This window comes from Anneissia japonica, unplaced genomic scaffold (genome assembly GCF_011630105.1).
Source record: "Anneissia japonica isolate Jap-2015-1 unplaced genomic scaffold, ASM1163010v1 scaffold832_len162442_cov175, whole genome shotgun sequence".
NCBI lineage: Eukaryota > Metazoa > Echinodermata > Crinoidea > Comatulida > Comatulidae > Anneissia > Anneissia japonica.
Window position 1 is genome coordinate 112,282 of NW_022744507.1, and position 17,674 is coordinate 129,955.

At 34.3% G+C, this 17,674-nt stretch overlaps 1 protein-coding gene across 4 annotated transcripts; it reads right to left on the reverse strand.

Annotated features, from left to right (window-relative positions):
- Positions 1 to 3,251: 3,251 nt before the first annotated feature.
- On the reverse strand, positions 3,252 to 16,495 carry LOC117119664 (epsin-2-like). Of its 4 annotated transcripts, none has more exons than XM_033264500.1 (5): positions 16,343 to 16,495; positions 12,146 to 12,756; positions 8,393 to 8,580; positions 6,033 to 6,951; positions 3,252 to 4,509 (listed from the first exon to the last, which is right to left on the reverse strand). In XM_033264500.1, exons 2-4 carry the CDS (start codon positions 12,687 to 12,689, stop codon positions 6,037 to 6,039), a joined length of 1,647 nt encoding a protein of 548 aa, XP_033120391.1. In that variant the 5' UTR covers positions 12,690 to 12,756; positions 16,343 to 16,495; the 3' UTR covers positions 3,252 to 4,509; positions 6,033 to 6,036. The 4 variants fall into 4 exon arrangements, with proteins under 4 accessions (XP_033120391.1, XP_033120393.1, XP_033120390.1 ...); XM_033264502.1 differs by having other exon boundaries at positions 8,393 to 8,577; positions 16,317 to 16,472; XM_033264499.1 differs by having other exon boundaries at positions 16,317 to 16,472.
- Between the last annotated feature and the right edge of the window lie 1,179 nt (positions 16,496 to 17,674).

Below are 17,674 nucleotides of genomic sequence, written 5' to 3' on the forward strand. Positions count from 1 at the left end.
CTAAGAACATATATATATACATATATATATATCTATATATATATACTGTATATATATTCTGAAAAAAGTGTCTGTAAGCGACAGATTATTGACTTGATTTTGTTGACTTGCAACAGTTAATTTTCAAGATTACATCATTGTTTTCTTATCCATAGAACGGAGGATAGAGAGGGGAGTAAACTACCCTATCCAGATTATAAAAGGTCTAATTTTATGTCTCATTTTATGATAAAAAAAAATTAATCCACTTTTATAAAATACATCAGCATTATTTTTAAAAATGTTATTACCTTTAGATGTTAGAGCACTCGCCACTTGCAATTAAGTTGCTACATCATGGCAATAGTGTCTGGCTCTTGCTCTTCTTAGGCATTCTGTATTTCAGTATTATGATTTTCAAGAAATGTAAAATTATTCCTTTGGTTTGCTGTTACTGTATTTCCCAAACACTTTAAAGATTGGTTTCCATAAAAATCGCTACAAGTTCCCGATTGCGTTGGGGACAGATACGCATTGCAAAAATTGCATTGGAAATGCGGCTGTCGTGACTGTGTAGCGATTCTATTGAAACCAAGCTTTGAAGGAGCGTTCCCGATTGCGACGGGGGACAGCTACGCAGAGTGCAAAAGGATTGCAGTGAAAAAGCTGTAGTGACTTTGTAGAGATTCTATGGAAACCAGACTTTATAACGTTCTGTTTACATAACGGCTTGAGGATCATTTTATTACATCACACTGTCATAAAAATCAAAAGTACACATTAACATCACGGAAAGACAAACAACAAAAGACCAAAAAATCTTTCGTCTGTCAAGTGTTGAAAATGTTTACGGTAATAGAATTAGTGATAAAGTGCGTGAAAAATGATCATTCCGACCGCCCTGTATTTTGTAACTATTTGTCAAAGTTTGTTTTCTTCATACGGAATAAAGACATTAAATTATATTTAAATATCATGGTTCTGGTTCAGGAAGTAGCCTACATTTTCTTGGAGATTTTAAGATTTTATTTCAGCTAATAACACTACTGTAGCCTTACATAAAAAGCAATGTAAATAAGTGGAGGTGGTAGTTTTGTTTTACAATTTATATAAAGCGAACGGCGCAGTTGGACACTCGTAGTCGTGTGATAATTTTGTCCGAGGTTATTTCACAAGCTGGGTATACTTAGTGTAATTTTCTTGGAAAATTAAATTAATTTTATATTACATATTTTATTTTTGTCTTTTAAAATAACGTGTGCATAGATTTTTAATGTTATTCGTTTAGTTTGTTATTTTCTATTTCGAAACATCTACTCATCATGTAAGTATTACATCTCTTATTCGTTTTTTAAATATCACTACCCTTTCCATTCATATTGAAAGTTAATATTTTTAAAATTATTTTTCTTTATAAGTTTAATGTCTTGTATTTTTGTTTGCATCGTTATCTTTACCTTTTTACACCTTACCCAAGTGTAGATCCCTTTAATTACGCAATTGTAACTACTGAGGGCGCCCTTTACTAATTGTCAGTTTGCCAAAACCATATCTTCCCCAAATCCGTTAAAGTACATATGATTAAACTTAATGTTAAAAATGTCATTTTCGGAGTAAGTAGATCTTCTAGAAAAATATTTGAATAAAAAAAAATTAATAAACCATTTATACATAGCAATATTGCTATTTCAAGATATACATTTGGTAAACATCCTATACATTAAGTCACAGTGGTCTGTGATTAAGTATTTTATACTCAAAACTAAACCTATGTAAAATCAATTTATAATAGATGTGATAGGCCTATCCTTTGTTCTGAATAACATGTAAAAAGTATTGGTAATTATATTTACTGCATAGGCTTCTTTAAAATTGTAAAAAAAAAAATGAATCAGAATTCTCTTTTAAATCAATGTGAAAGTGAGCAGCAATAAAAACTCCCAACTTGAGAGAGAGAGAGAGAAAAAAAAAAAACTTTTACAGCAAAACATTTAAGAAAAATATATTTGAAATTCAGAAAGGAGATTCCCAATATAGGATTTTTGAAAGTGTGCAACAGTCATCCGAGTATAAGATAATACAGTACCTGTATTAAGATGAGACCATTGGTAGTCCAATGCAGAATACAAATTACTACCATGTTGCTCATTGCTAATTCTTCATTATCCTACAAAAACAACTTTTTAACAACCAGGGGTGGCGCCAGTATTTTCCCGACGGGGTCTGATGTCTCAGACGGGGGACCGACTCTACGACGAGAGCGTAAATGCTTCGCTCAAAACATGGAGAAAATATATTCTTAAAATCTCTTAGGTGTGATCTATGGGGAGAATCCTCCAGAAAATATGACAAAGTAGGGTTTTCATAGGCTTATATAATCGAGTTTATGTTCTTATTATACAGTATCGAATTTTTTTTTTTTTCTTCTAACAAATTGTAATTGTTTTTCTCCTTAAAAAGGGACAGTTCTCATACTGTCTCTGGGGGGGGGGGTTGGGCCTCCCCTCTGCTCTCCACTGGCGCCATCCCAGGTAACACCCTATAAAACCGTGTCACAGGTATTAAATGGATAGGTGAATCTTGCTCGTCATGAACAAATACAGTACAGTAATTAATTCCATTGCTCAAGAATACAGCAAGATTAAATCAGAAACAGTAGGTTATAAATGTGAAGTGATAAGTCTGCATTGCTGGTTCGTCCATTATGGCAGAGGTTAAATTTTCACGGATTTAATAAGGAAATGCGTAGAGCAATGCTGATACTGGGGAGTTTCCGCAAGATTTCGAAAATGAACACCGTTACATCATCAAATTCTTAAACAACCATTTTACAATAGCACATGTCAGAATGTAAGGGATTCATGCCTTTTGCATGAATCAAGAACATATTCAACCCATACAGCACATTGTCAAGGATGTTTTAGCCACAAATGACGATAATGATAATGACGTGTTCATTTTCGTATTGCAAAATCTCCAGGGCTTGTCGTGCAAGTGCCATGACTGGGTTGTGGTATAGTTGGTGAAGTAGGTGGATGTCCAATTAAGCACCAACTTTTTTCAACAGCGTTATTTTATTTTTTAAGATTTGCTCTAGGAAACTTGCTTTGGTGACCCTATTAACCTATGTATATTTGTATATGGAAAAAGCAAATAAAAGTTAAGTTATGGTTAATACTTTGACATACTAGTAGTTAAAATGTGTAAAAATAAGTGTGAAGTGTATAGCTGAAGAAAACAAACTGAATAAGAAACTACAGTACCAGTGGAAATTAGTTGTACTTATTAATTCTATTAATAGGGAATACACGTACTCAAATGAACCAGGCCTAACATACTTCTACAAATAGAAGATTAAACAATTACATATATAGCAGAGTGATAGTAATAAAGTACTAATAAATAGCACAGGAAAAATGAACTGTCCCTTTGTGAAGCATGTAATACATAGCTAAAACTATGCCACATTATATTATATTAACATATTAGTGGCATCGGAACTATTTAAATATTGAATATAATTGTAAAATAATCCACTACCATAAAACATCCACAACAAAACACAAGCTGATATAACATTTATTTTTACATTTATAAAAATAATAATGTGATATAACAATTTTACTGAAATGGGACAACATCACTATAGCAACTAACCATTGTTTAGAAAACTACTAGATGAAAATGCAGTTCAATTTCATTGGCAGACTATTTTATGGGGAATAATGCATATTCACATAAAAACTTATCATACACACACCATCTAATGTAACAGAAATTTATAACAACTTCCACAAAGTAGACAATTAATAAAATCAGTTACAAGAAGCCATTTTAATATTGAAAATTGTACGATAAATTCACTCAAGATCATGTTTATATAAAAATCTTATATTTATATTTTTCTCAAACAGTTTCTTCTCATATGCGGTATTCAGGGAATTGATGAATACAATCTTATAGCTACAATAATTTTTACTGATGCTGGTGATGTTAATGAAACACAAATATAATATATTTCCAGACTAACAACAAAATTAATTACCACCTAATTAGCATGATTCCATTAAATAAATTGTTCCTTTAATCTATCATTCAACAGTAAGTCTTGAAAATTGTTTGCCTGACATATTTTGGATTTCAATTTTTTAATTTCTTAAGTACACCTGATTTTTGTTAATAAGCCTTCCAAATGGTTTCCACCAGTGGTAACTAGTTTTTACCAGTGCCTAAATTCAAATAAAATTAACAAAATATTCAGAACCATGTTTCTTTTTAATCTTTTTCCCAACCAATGTTTTAATGAAAGCCTTTGTGTACCATATCCGACATGGTGATAGTACACTTTCATAAAAAAATGATGCAATTCTTACAATATAATGCTGGTCTTATTTATACAGGTACATAGAATAAATTGTTTAATTAACCATGTGTTTATACTTATCAATTATCAATGTCCATTCTGCTGACATTACATACCAATTATACTGCCTATAAATGTGACATGAAATTCAATTAAACTTGCAGAGCCTGTAAACGGAAAATATCGTAAAAACTGTCAATGTTTATTTTTCGTGTGTCCTTTGTCAAAGGTAAAATCATACATACACTGGTAAAACAATATCAAGATAATAAAAACATATCAGCATTATATAAATTGGTCACACTAGATCGATATAATATTTGGAACAATAAAAATACAGTATTGTAATAATAATAATAATATAAGAATTTATAAAGCATCAATTAAACAACCTAAATGCATTATCAAAGACGCTGTGCACGTTGAAAAAGGTGAGTTTTAAGTAATTTTTTTAATGAAGCAACAGAAGAACAGTTTTTAATATGTGCAGGGAGTGAATTCCAACGTGTAGGTGCAGCAAAGGAAAAAGATTTATGGCCAATAGTTCTTAAGGATGTGCAGGGAACAGAGAGCCAAAAAATATCAGATGATCTTTATGGTGCGTCCAGGAACATAAATGTGGGTAAGTTGATGTATATAGATAGGTTGCTTAAATAGAAGTGCTTTAAAAGTAAGTAGCAAGATTTTGAAATTAATGTGGGAACCAATGGGAAGCCAATGGAAGTCTCGAAGAACAGGGGTGACGTGAGATCAACGTTTTGTGAATAATTTGTGCAGCAGAGTTTTGAAGCTTCTGGGGTCTGTAAATTTGAGAAGTGCGTAAAAACATAATTGTAGTAATCAAAATGGGATGAGACAAAAGCATGAATAATGGAAGAGGCAGTGTGTCGATAAAGAAAGCGTCGATATTCAAATCCCTTTTTAGAATGTTTGTGTAACAGCACAATAAATTGGAGAGGAAATCAAATGAACAAATACAAGGACTATTTAACAGCAAAAGTTATGCCATAGCCGTATGAGGCTTATTGCCAAGCTAGGTTCCCGGAAAATAAGTTTGGGAAGCATTCCTGATGATGACATAATTAATGTCGAAATACTGAATCCCAACACGATGGCGTGTATTTCAATACTTGGAGTATGTATTATACTTTCTTATCTGGGAAGCAGTGAGGTATTCATATATTTTTCCCTGGATTTCATTTTCCTAATGTTGATCTAACTGTACCAAAGGAGTTTTTTTATTTGCTTATTTGATAGTTATATTATTTGACCTTATTTATCAGATTACTATTTGTTTAATTTTGCTTAAGATTGTTAAAGATCTTTTTTACCATTTAGTCTCTTGTCAGGCGCAGATCCACAGATGTATGAAAGAAGGCAGCCAAAAGTGGGGCTTTCGAGATAACAGTACCCTAGGTGTCCAGAGGCATGCCCCCGCGATATTTCGGTTTTCTGAGCTATTATTTTTTTTTTCTTTCTTTTATTTTATTTTCCAAAAATGGGGGAGGGGGGGGCAAATTCGCTTGTGCTTGTGCACTATGTAAGACCGCACCACAGACTGAGTGCCAACAATACAAGTGTAGAGTCAGCTAAAAAATAATAACAGTGCTGCAATTTATGATTACTGTCTACAAGATAATGTTTTTAAGATAAAGTTTTTAAGACAGAGAATTGGATATATAAAACTTACACTGTTAAAGCAAAAAAGGATTAGTTGCTTGGTTGGTAGGTTGCATCTGCATTGAAGGCTGGCCCATTGGTATTAATGGAGGTGGCAGGCCGGTTGAGGCACCCATCATCACTGGTTGTTGTGGCATTCCAAAGGCAGGTGCAGGTGCAGTCATCATTGGTTGAGCTCTCATCTGGTTAAGTGTTGGTCTAGGGGCCTGTTGTTGTTGAAAGGGGTTACTAACAGGGGCTGCCACAGATGGAGCTGCACCAAACACAAATGGGTTTCTGACTTCCGCTGTTGGGTTTGACCTCTCAGTTTTACCTACTATTAATGAGTCCAAGTTCACAAGACTTGAATTCTCTCCCAGAAAGTCTTCTGGCTTCTTCTGGGTCTTGGCTACAGAGGATTTGGATGGGTTCAACATTTGCTGTGGTTGAGGAACAGCATCATTTAAAAGACTCATATCAAAAGCCCCTACAGGTTGTGCTTGTGGTACAGTATTCGACCTCAAAAGGTCAAACTCATGATCAGGATCACTTGCAGTTGGAGTGCTGTTAAATCCCCAATCAACCTGACTTCCAGGTGGAACAGAAGATGATTGGGTAGCTGCTGCAGGTGTAACCATACCCCATGGATCATTTTGAATAGGCACAGGTGCAGGTGTTTTGCTCCAGGGATCATTGGCTGCTACATTTGGTTTAGCTGGTGCTGGTGCTGGTACTGCCCAGGGATCAGGCATAGCTGGCTTCGATGTAGCTCCCCATGGTTCTATGGCATGCTGTGAGCTAGGTGCAGGTGGTGCTCCCCACGGATCACTTGCAACTGCAGTTGTTCCAGTTGTTGGCATTCCCCATGGATCTGGCTTAACCGGTGCTGGAGCTGGCTCAGCCAGGTTTAGAAGCGTAGGCTGTGTAGGCTGTGTAGGCTGTGTTTTGGTCTGGGAAAAAAAATTTTAAAAATGTAATATCTATAGATTTATAAAAAAAATTGAATAACTGTTGCACAAAGTCTGGTATGATATCTTTAAAACTATCATTTCACTGTCATTTAAACCTGCATTTACTGTACTACAATTGTCTGGGAGCAACTTAAAGCAGTTCATGTCCTTTAAATGTTCATAGTAACTGCAAATGGTTACGTGAAAAGTTACAAAAATGAAGCAGTTATCGAAAATTCTTACCCAAAAAACAAACATAGTTAGGACTTGCACTCTCTTCTTGTTAATATCATGTAAGGCACCTACACTAGTTAACCATTATTATTGACCTTAGACAGTACATGTTTTGTTTCTATTTTGGCAGACATTCCTCACATTGTCATTGAGTGACATTGATGTCACTTATCAAGTGCCCAAGAAGCTGAGAAGTATGTACTTGACATGGTGGGTTCCATTTACAACATTTCTTGTGCTGCCATTTTTAATTTTTAATAATAAAATTTACCAAAAAAATAAACATGTTTACACTTGGTTTTTGTGATTCCTCTTTGTTCTCTACCTGTTGTTTTGACGCTGCGCCTTGAGCACCAATTTTGGGGGTGATGTTTGCGCTTTAAAAATTGTTATTATTATTTATGTGTAATTTTTAACACTGAATTCTATTTAAGCTTTTTTATATTCATTTTATTTTGTTTGTCTTGCCTTGTTTATAAATATGTACAAGAAGACAATGAAACTTGTAAAAAGACCCTTTAGGGTGCAAGAAGTTGAAAAAAGTATAGTACAGTATGTTCACTAATAATCATGTTTGGTGGATACTGGCATACAAATATCCACTAATTATTTTTTTTCCACTATATTTTTAGGGGCCTGGATCTCCTGTCCTAGTCCCAGGATCTGCCCCTGACAGTGATACTGTAGGTAAACTTTAGACAAAAGTGTGTTAATAATAATCTTATTATATCAACTCAATGGATTCTGACAGTATTGCTTTGGTTAGTATTAAAAGTTATGTGGTTGGTAACTTCACAAATTTTTATTGCTATTCATTGATCGAGTTGCTACTCCACATATCAAGTGCCCTGAGCATCTTACATTAGATGGATATGTGCGCTATATAAAAACTACAATATTATTATTATTATATTATTATTTTCCACATTGCCAAATGAGAATCAGAACTATTTTTGTTTTCTAATTTACAGGGTTATAGCAGAGGATATTTTACAATAAGAAAATTCCTAGCAAATGCTTTCTTCAACAACAATAATAATCCCATGTTATAGTTACATGGATTCTAAAGGGTATCAAAGTTCAAATGTTGTAGTCTGAATCAATTTTCCAAACAAATTTCTAACAATTAAAAAGGCTGTGGCCTACATCAAAATTTCATCATTAGATCACATCCAAAATTACTAAGAAGATTACATGCAGTACATACCTCTTCTAGACTCTCGTTGAGGGCCATCTGCAACCGAATGTCATCACTGCGTGTCTGTTTGGTTTGTTGTTCTGCCTCCTCTCGTGACATGGCTAGCGCGAGTTGTAGCTGAAGGTCTTCTTCTCCTGCAGTTGCCGGGCGTGCTTGCTCGATCTCCGAGTGAGCCGGCCTGGTATGACTATCTCCTGCTGAGAGGAAAAGCCTTAAATGCTGACAAAATCAATTGAGCAACTGTTTGTGTGTATTTGACATTTAATGGTATAATCAGACATTTTAAATAAATGTAGAACATATTATTTATTGTTGAAATTATGAGACAAATCTAGTAATGTTTCTGCAGTCTGCCAGTTTTTCTACTACTACACTGCTACTGAGTCTTACAATGATACTTGTGTTAAATGTTTTTTTAAAAAATGTTAATATTTTAATATTTATAATACTTTTATCTTTTTATTAAATGTAATTTCATCCCAGTTGCCCACAATTCAATTTTTATTGCCAAGCTTCTTTGTTTGAATTTGTATATATTTTATAAATTTTTGTATGTACTTTTTAAAAATATATATACCTGAAATAATACATTATTATTTTATCTGATTTATTATACGTTAGTAAAACTCATATCATAAGTAACAAATTCAGTACGTAATTTATCATAAATTCTTGGTTGAAATTATGAATCAAATGGTAAAATAATGTTAGAGCATCAATGAAAAAGAAAACTGTAGATCATGCAGTGTCTGAGCGACACTGTAGCAACAAGACCATATAATGTTTGGGATATTTATTTTTTCATTAAGAAAGTAAGTATATTCTCTAGTATCTAGATGCAGTGTTCTCCCAACTGAAAAATTTTTACTGGTAAATTTGTCCATAAAAAATTGCAATGCGCACAATGTGAGGTACGTTACCCCTTTTTAGTTGGGTTAAATGACTTGAAGACACAACAACACATATTCATAGTGTAGATATAGACTGGAATGATGTTAATTTATTAAAAGGGCCAGTCTGGACTACCTAAGCCTAATCAATAGTTTTTTTTATTTTACAAACTCAAAATTTTTACTGGTTGGTTGGTTATTTTTACCGGTAAAATTGACGGCTAAGACGGCTTTGGGAGAACACTGAGATGAGTTATAGTATGCATTTTAAAGTGCAGAAAATTAAACCAGAAATATATTTAGAATGACTAAATATCATTTCTGAACTGGTAAAATAATTAAAATTTAGCAAAAGGTCAAGACCAAAGGCATACAGTAGACAAGAATATCTTGGCAACCTGTGGTTTGCAAGTTGGTTTTTATGTCGATATTATGTTAAAAGCATTCAGTTAAGTTAATAAGAATTGCTGGAAAGGCTCTTAATGACCCTTGACACATATTACAAGCCTACATGATAATCTCTATACATACAGTACTACTGTATACAGACATGTTCTGAAAAACAGTTAATAATTTTAAATTAAGTACTTTACACAGAGATATACTGTATAAATGTACATTGGTATATAACACTCTAGACATTAAAGTCTCAGAGCGCTTTTCACATTACAGTATTACTGTACCCCGGTCATCGGAGTGATGCCTACAGTAGGTCTACAGTATGAGGGAATTCCCTACTGCACTGTAGTTTGCTATGGATGTGATAATTTATGGTACCAACCATTGGTGCTTGAGATTATAGATCTTATAGATCTTGGTGAAAAAGGTTAAACTTTGATCTCTTGTAAAAAAAAAAACACATGTGTCCAGCACCAATATTTCTTGGAAAAGTGTGATATTTAAAACCTATGAACCAAACATAAAAAAATAAATGAAATATTTAAAGTACTTTGAGCAGAATATTTAAAAAAATATTATTACCATACTGCTTAGTAGAGTCACCGTCCGCACATGTGGTTGGCCGCTTTTAATACCATGTGCTGCCCCTTACAAATTTATAATATAAACAAACAATAATTCTACCGGAGATAATTTTTCTTTACGCAACTTCTGAGATACTGTAATTGTTCAGTTCAGCATTGGATTATTAAGAAGATCCCCAAATTATCACTCACACATGTTATACCTCTCAACAGAATTTTGGCGTGGGCCACTATTCAATCAGTTACTAGTACTGCATGATAGGCTTAGGTAACTTTATACTTATTCACTACCTTAAATTTATGGGGCATGGGGTAATCATAATTCGTAATTGTAATAAATTATAATTACATTTTAATGTAATTGGGTGTAATTTGTTTTATTGGGTTAAAAAATGTATTTGTTATCTGTAAATTTAATTTCAAATTTACAATTGTAACCATTTGATTACATACATTTCAAAAACTGTTTGTTTATCAAATCCTCAAAGCAAGATACACTGTTTCTTTTCAGAAATAACTGACAATCCCACAAAAGTAAAACAGAAAATAGATATTCCTTGTTTTAAACTAAGTACAGTGGTTGAGTTTAGAGAGAATGATATTACAAAAATAATTAACAACATTGAATTTTTGGCCATCACACATTTTTTGTCCCTAGTTATGGATAATCCAAATACGGTAGGAAAGCTGCCTACTTTAATTTGGAGGCTAAGACCAGGGTCATTTCCTGGCAGCAATGTGCTTTACTTCCTATATAACACAGCAACAGTGCAAAAATCGATCTTATACTCTGTACTGAAAGCAGGAAAATGCCCTTGAGGGCAGCAGACCAAAATAGCCTTTCAGAGTACTGATATCAAACACAGGATTGCTTTTGTGTGTTTCTTGCTCTAATAAAATTAGGAGTGCGCTATAAAGGGCGAGATTTCAGGGGACTTTAGTGGCCCTGTTTGCATCGCTCGTTCTGCGCTCCCACTATTAACGTGAGAAATAAATGGCAAGGAAAGGTTCAATTACTTAACTAGTGTTCTCCTTGCTTTGTAATCTTTGTGATCCTTCGTAAACCTTAGCCCAGGCAGCCTAGAAATTGTAGTGTAGTTCGCGGGTCAAAGACTCTAGTGCATACCTAAACAGATCGCAGATATGCAGGGCCTAGGCCTAACATTTGTTGAAAAATCTCAATATTTGGACCAGTATCCTTTAGAGCATTAGCAAACCAATAATGCAAAAATGTCAAGTTCAACTCCCAATCAATTTGGTGTTAGTTTACTGACGTTAGAAACCAAGATTACTGTATTCATCATCGTCTACGTGCCATACGGCACAGGGTACTGCAGTACAGTAAAGGCCTACTATAGCTACAGACATGTTTGTCCTTGATATATGAAGAAGATTTGCCGTGGTTATCCCTAATTCCATTGGATGACCAGTCACACAAAGTTTGTGTGGTGAATTTTGGGACATCAACAATCAACTCAAGAGTAATCTAAATCATGTTTAAAAGCACAAGTGTGATGATCTTTACAGCAATAACAAGAGACAGCCGTCATAGCAATCTCCATGTAAATACTGCTGTGCCAGTCCATTGTTTACATCCAACACCCAAATTAGGTCAGTGACGCCTGTCACCTAAATGGTCTGGATTAAAGTATTCTTGTACTTAAACATTTATTAAACTAAAAAATGATTAAATACAAGAATTAAAATATGCTTGTATTTAATCATTTTGTCACTGATCCAACAAAAATACTGAAAATTGAGATTGCATTTTACTGTCACTGATCCAACAAACTAAAATATCAGATTTTTTATTAAATCTGACTGACCCACAATTCAAATTGTCAGAAATTGGGATAACACCTTCGTAAATTCTAATAAAAACGTCCTACCTCCGTTTGATGTTGGTGATGAGCTGCTACTAGACTCTGTTCCAGCTACACTCGGTTTTGTGTCACTACCGATACCTTGTGAAGACTGCGCAAAACGCTCTTTTGCCTTCAGGGCACGCGTCCTCTCAGACTTAAGTCTCTCATCATCCTTCAAAAGTGCAACAAGATTCTTCGACTTTTCTCTTACATTCATTCCCTGGTCTTTACCGTCACGGTCCAGAAACTGAAAATCCTTCAATGTATTGATGGCAAAGATGTTCTCTTTGCACTGCTGCGCAACGCGTTCAGACCCCGTCTTGATGATGTACTCCAGCACAACCAATGACTTATAAACGTGGCGCCAATTTTTGCCGTGGTCGCTTAACCGCTTCCATAATAAAGTCATTATTTCTGTAAAAGCCACAACGTTGTACGACAAATCAGCAATTTCTGACATGACAGAGCTCGATGGACCCCAGGGGTCATTTGATGTGGCCTCTCGAACTTTCACTTGCGCAGGTGAATAGTTTTTGGCCACATTTTTTATTGATCTCATAGTTGCCATGGTTACACTGGAGTTGCTTTAGGAATGCTTTTCTAAAATTACAGTAGATGTCTTGAAATGTTTAAACCTGAAATTATATAAATATAAATAAAATAGAGTAAAGTTCTATGGTACTATGTCAGAAAGTCTTATAACCAAAAGGAGGAAGGAAATGCCTACCATGTATTGAGAAGTATGAAACAGCATTTTTCATACTAGGCTACTGTCCAACTACTCTAACACCAATTTCTGTATCCACATAAAGAGTAGAAGGCTGCTTATACCTTATTCAGACTACAATCAGTGGTGGATCCAGGAATTCAAAATAAAGGGGGGGGGGCAGGAAGGGACTTTCACAGGCGGAGGGTCTAAAGCACATCAGCCCCAGTAAGGTCAGCATTCTCAGACCTAAATTTAATTATAATTTTACTTTTTTCTCCATTTTTTTTATAATGTTAAAACATTGTAGGGGATGCCGGGCCGGCTCACCCAATCCCTCTTGAATCCGCCAATGAAACTCCATTGTGACCGGTTGCTATGTAGCCCGTGGTATCCAAAACTGATTACTCCCGTCGCAATCAATGAGCACATGCAAACACAAAAAACTTTATATTGGAACGCGAGGTCAAACGGTAGGCCTACAATATTAGGCCTCTGGTGGCTAGACCTACCTTGACTGGCCTCGGCCAAAACAAATTCCTGTATACAAGAATAGATGAATATACTGTAATAAGTATTTGAGTACAGTATCACATTTAATTAGAATCACTTAATTAGAATGGCCTAGCCTAGGCCTAGCTGGGTATGTCTTTCAGAAGTAAAGGCCTACGGTAGGTAGACACGACATGATGCACGACATCACACACTTTAATTAGTGTCAACCCAGTTCAGCCAAGCATGTTTTTGTCAACAAAGGCCTTAAGAAAATATTCATATAAAATGCTTTTTGATTGGTTGAAACATTTTCTTCTGGTCAGTCAGGTCACTCAGGGGTCGAAGTAGTATACCATTTTGATTTTTTTCGAAATCGGTCAACATTTATTAAGTTATCAACTTTTGCAAATTTCTCTAAAATTCGTCGTTTTTTCCAGAGAATTGTGAGTAATATGAATGAATGTATTATACGAGGCGTAGCAATTTTTTTTTTTGGCATAGCAAAATCGATGATCGGCTATAAATCGGCCGTCATGTACACATTGTCGCGAGGTAAACCATAACGATCTTAATGAAAGTGCTGCATATAAACGGCAAATTTTTGATGTAAATAAATGTGTTTAAAAAGTTAACAAATGATACTTACAGATTAATTCTGGTAATAATTTTGTCATATATATATTTATGTATAGTTTTTATTATATTATAGTTTGCGAAATTTTATACACCATTAAATAAAGCCCGTCACAAATTGCGCCAACATTTTTCCAGACAATGCAATTACACTGAGAATACGACAAGGCTTGCAAGCACAAGACTTTTTTTTATGACATATTTTTATTTATTTATTTCTTTGAATTTATTTATTTATATATTTTCATTTTTTTCCCGAATTTCAATTTCGGAATCGTGGGTCAAAGGTCATTTGAAAAATTCATAAATTTTCGGATCATTGTGTATTAAAGCTACATCATACATAACCAATATAATTTGCAGTAAAAATTTACAATCAAAATGTACACTGTTTTTTAGAATTAAAAAAAATTTACAGAAATATATGGCAAAAAGTGACAGAAATATTATTGTTAACATGCAACTTGCTATTCACGCGCTCAGAAACTTCAAATAAACCGTAACCAGTGGCTCACTTTTCCTCAAATAAAGTTTTTTATGATACTGAGAATGAGTAGTTTTTTTGTGATATTTTTGGGGATTTTTTTTTATAGTAAAACTTTGTATTTATCATGTGGTGCATAGCCTAGGAGGGTACCTAGGCCTACACTAGGGTTAATTTTATTTTGTATAAATTATATTATTATTATTATTAATATTATTACTTATTATTGGTGATCCGCTACACTAGCGGATCACCTCTTGTTATTATCAGGATCATCATCATCATCTTCTTTTTTTTCTCATACTTCTTTCTTTCTCCCCTTTTCTGTTCGCACGATATCTCAAAAAATGCCACGAGTTACGCACAATCGCTGTCAACTTCCTTCCAACTTTGAGTATGTTATAGCTGAGACAATTCTCTTTCATATATTTGACTTCTTTTTACATTTTGATGACGTCATCATGGTCAAAAAATTGTTTTTTCTGACCCCCCCACATCTTTCTTTCCTCAAAACGTTGATGAGCCCATATCATCTTAACCATTCGTCATTTCTGAATCATATTAAGTGAGCATAATCTTCAGGTCAAGGTTGAATGTCAGGTACCTTAATTTTCCGTTCGCGCGACTTAACGTGTGCGTACGCATGTGTCAACATTTATATATGCATAAAAAGTTGAATATTTTTAATCAGTTATAGCTCCTTAGGATGAAAGGTGACCCCCAATTTTTATTACATATTCTGAAAGCACATGAGTTGTGGATACGAATTTATAGATCATATTGGCTGATAGGACATTGTGACGTCATCATATTGCCATTTGAATTAAGAAAAAACTGAATTTTTATTTATGACGTTGTTACTTTTTATACTCGTTTGAACGTATCTCGCTTATCTTGATTGATTGTCTCCCACCTGTGAGTATGTTATAGCTAAATCAATTCTCTTTCGGACGTGTCCCTTTATTTTTCATCTTGATCACGTTAGCATGGTCAAAAAGAATGAATTTTTAGAGCATTCTTATCTCTCATTCTTGAAAGATGTAAAAATAGAACATAGAGAGGGCGGCAGACTGTATTTCGACGCTATCAGACTTTAACAGTATAGGTTATATGAAGGGAAAATTTAAACGTTTCGGGTCATTTTCTTCATTCCAAAACTTTCCATAATTTACGCGCCGTACGCTCTTTCCACGCCCACAGCTCGTACGGAAGCTGGAAATTACGTTTCGGTTACATGTTTTGGGTTTGTGACACTGAATTAATAACATTACCGTGCGCACGGACGTAAAGACGTTTGTGTACACATTCGTAAGTCCTTAAAATGCTCAAAACTACTCTTTTCCTTTAAAATTCCTTTTAAAATTCTCAAAATTACTCTTTAAATAGAGCATGTTTTAGCATATAATACTTTTCAATCAGAACCGTGCGTGCTTCGTGAGGGTCAAAGTACGGCGGATCACCAAACTCGTCCTCAGTGACGAGTTTAAATCTAGTTATTATATTGTTTTAATATGATCACATCAGTTTAATTTACGACACACCAAATAAGCTAGGAATGGTTTATGCCTAGGCCTAGCACAGGCATAAGCCATAATCACCTTGTAGAGTCTCGTACAGGTTAGCCTTGGCCTTTGTATTAAGGCTATAGCTAGGCCTAACTACCAGCAATTGGTATCTACTATCTTACGCCTCTGTCACAGACTGGTACAGTGTCAGTGGCAGTGAAAATGTAGGCTAGGTCTTGGCTAAGCTACGTGATGACGGTCGATTCAAACCAAACTAAAACTAGACGGTGCGTCTATTATTGACGTAATATTAAACTAAAGAGATATCAACTGTTAACAGTATATTATTAACGGTTAATGTAAATACCTTACCAAGTTTTCGTCAGCAGAGTACCTACCCCGGCACTTAGCCGCCACTTGAACACTGAAAACCGGAACTTTTTAGTACGCTTCCTGTTTTGTATCCCACTATGCCCATCGCTCATACGTCGTGGTCGCCGAGAGCTCCTATCTTCTAAACAATAAACTGCTATAACTGTTCCCTCCTGTAGCTTAATTTTTTTTTTCCATTACACCGCCCTCAAGTAAGCTGATATCGTTAACGTTATTAAATTGTTAAATTGATATTCTTTCTATTTTGAGTTTTTGTACTGGTATTGTATGATTATGATTATTATTATTATGATTATGATTATGATTACTATTATTATTATTATTATCATTGTTATTATTATTATTATTATTATTATTATTATTATTATTATTAATATTATTATTATTTTGTTTCCCTTTATTTCATTCTTGATAGTCTTTTTTAAAATTCTTCTATAAGTCAAAGACTTAATAGACCTAATAATTTGTGACGATTTGCATGATTCTATCAATTAAGTTTAGATATATCATTTCTTAGGCAACAAAACTAAATATTTGGCATATATGTTCATTTTGGTAATATCATAAAGATTTTCAAGGAGTAGGCCTAAATGATGTATAGTTTCTATCTCATTTGTCTTTAACATGGCCTCTGTATACATTTTAACCATTAGGCATACAGATTATTGTCCTCTCTCTAAATCTAAATTGGTTGTTAAAAACATTGTATTATAATTCCTAGACTTTTAGAATGCTCTTGTTGGTCCTATTATTGAGCATGGGGTTCCTTCTTGGCTACCATTCAACCGGGGTCACCTTCAGAAATCAGGAAATATCCAACAAGTATGTCAAGAGCCTGTTGTCCTATTAAATGTTCCGTCAAAGTTAAGACTGGCAGCCTCATGCGCAGCATGTTTGGGGCTTATTTCTCTGTCAAGGATCGTTTGTTATCGAGACTCCCTCCATCTGTGAATGTCCCTTCTTAGGCCCACTTTATTTGGAACTCCTGGATCCGCCACTGGCCAAATGCCTTTGGAGGAAATATGCAATTAATATCTTTAATTTTATTAAAGTAAACTGTCAGCCCTCCAATGATCTCGTTTATATTCACCAATCCAGAACTAATCCATTCTGTTTCTAACCATTGCATGCCCTGCGATCTCAGGAACAACCTTTTGTTTGATTTTAATTCATTCCGCAAATCTCTTAAGCTTGCATGTTTCAATTTGACCTTTACTCAATTTTTAACTTATATATAGAAAAACATTTTTCTATCTATCTATCTATATATATATAAATATATATATATATAGTACCGGTATATATATACTGTATATACAGTATATGTATATAGGATG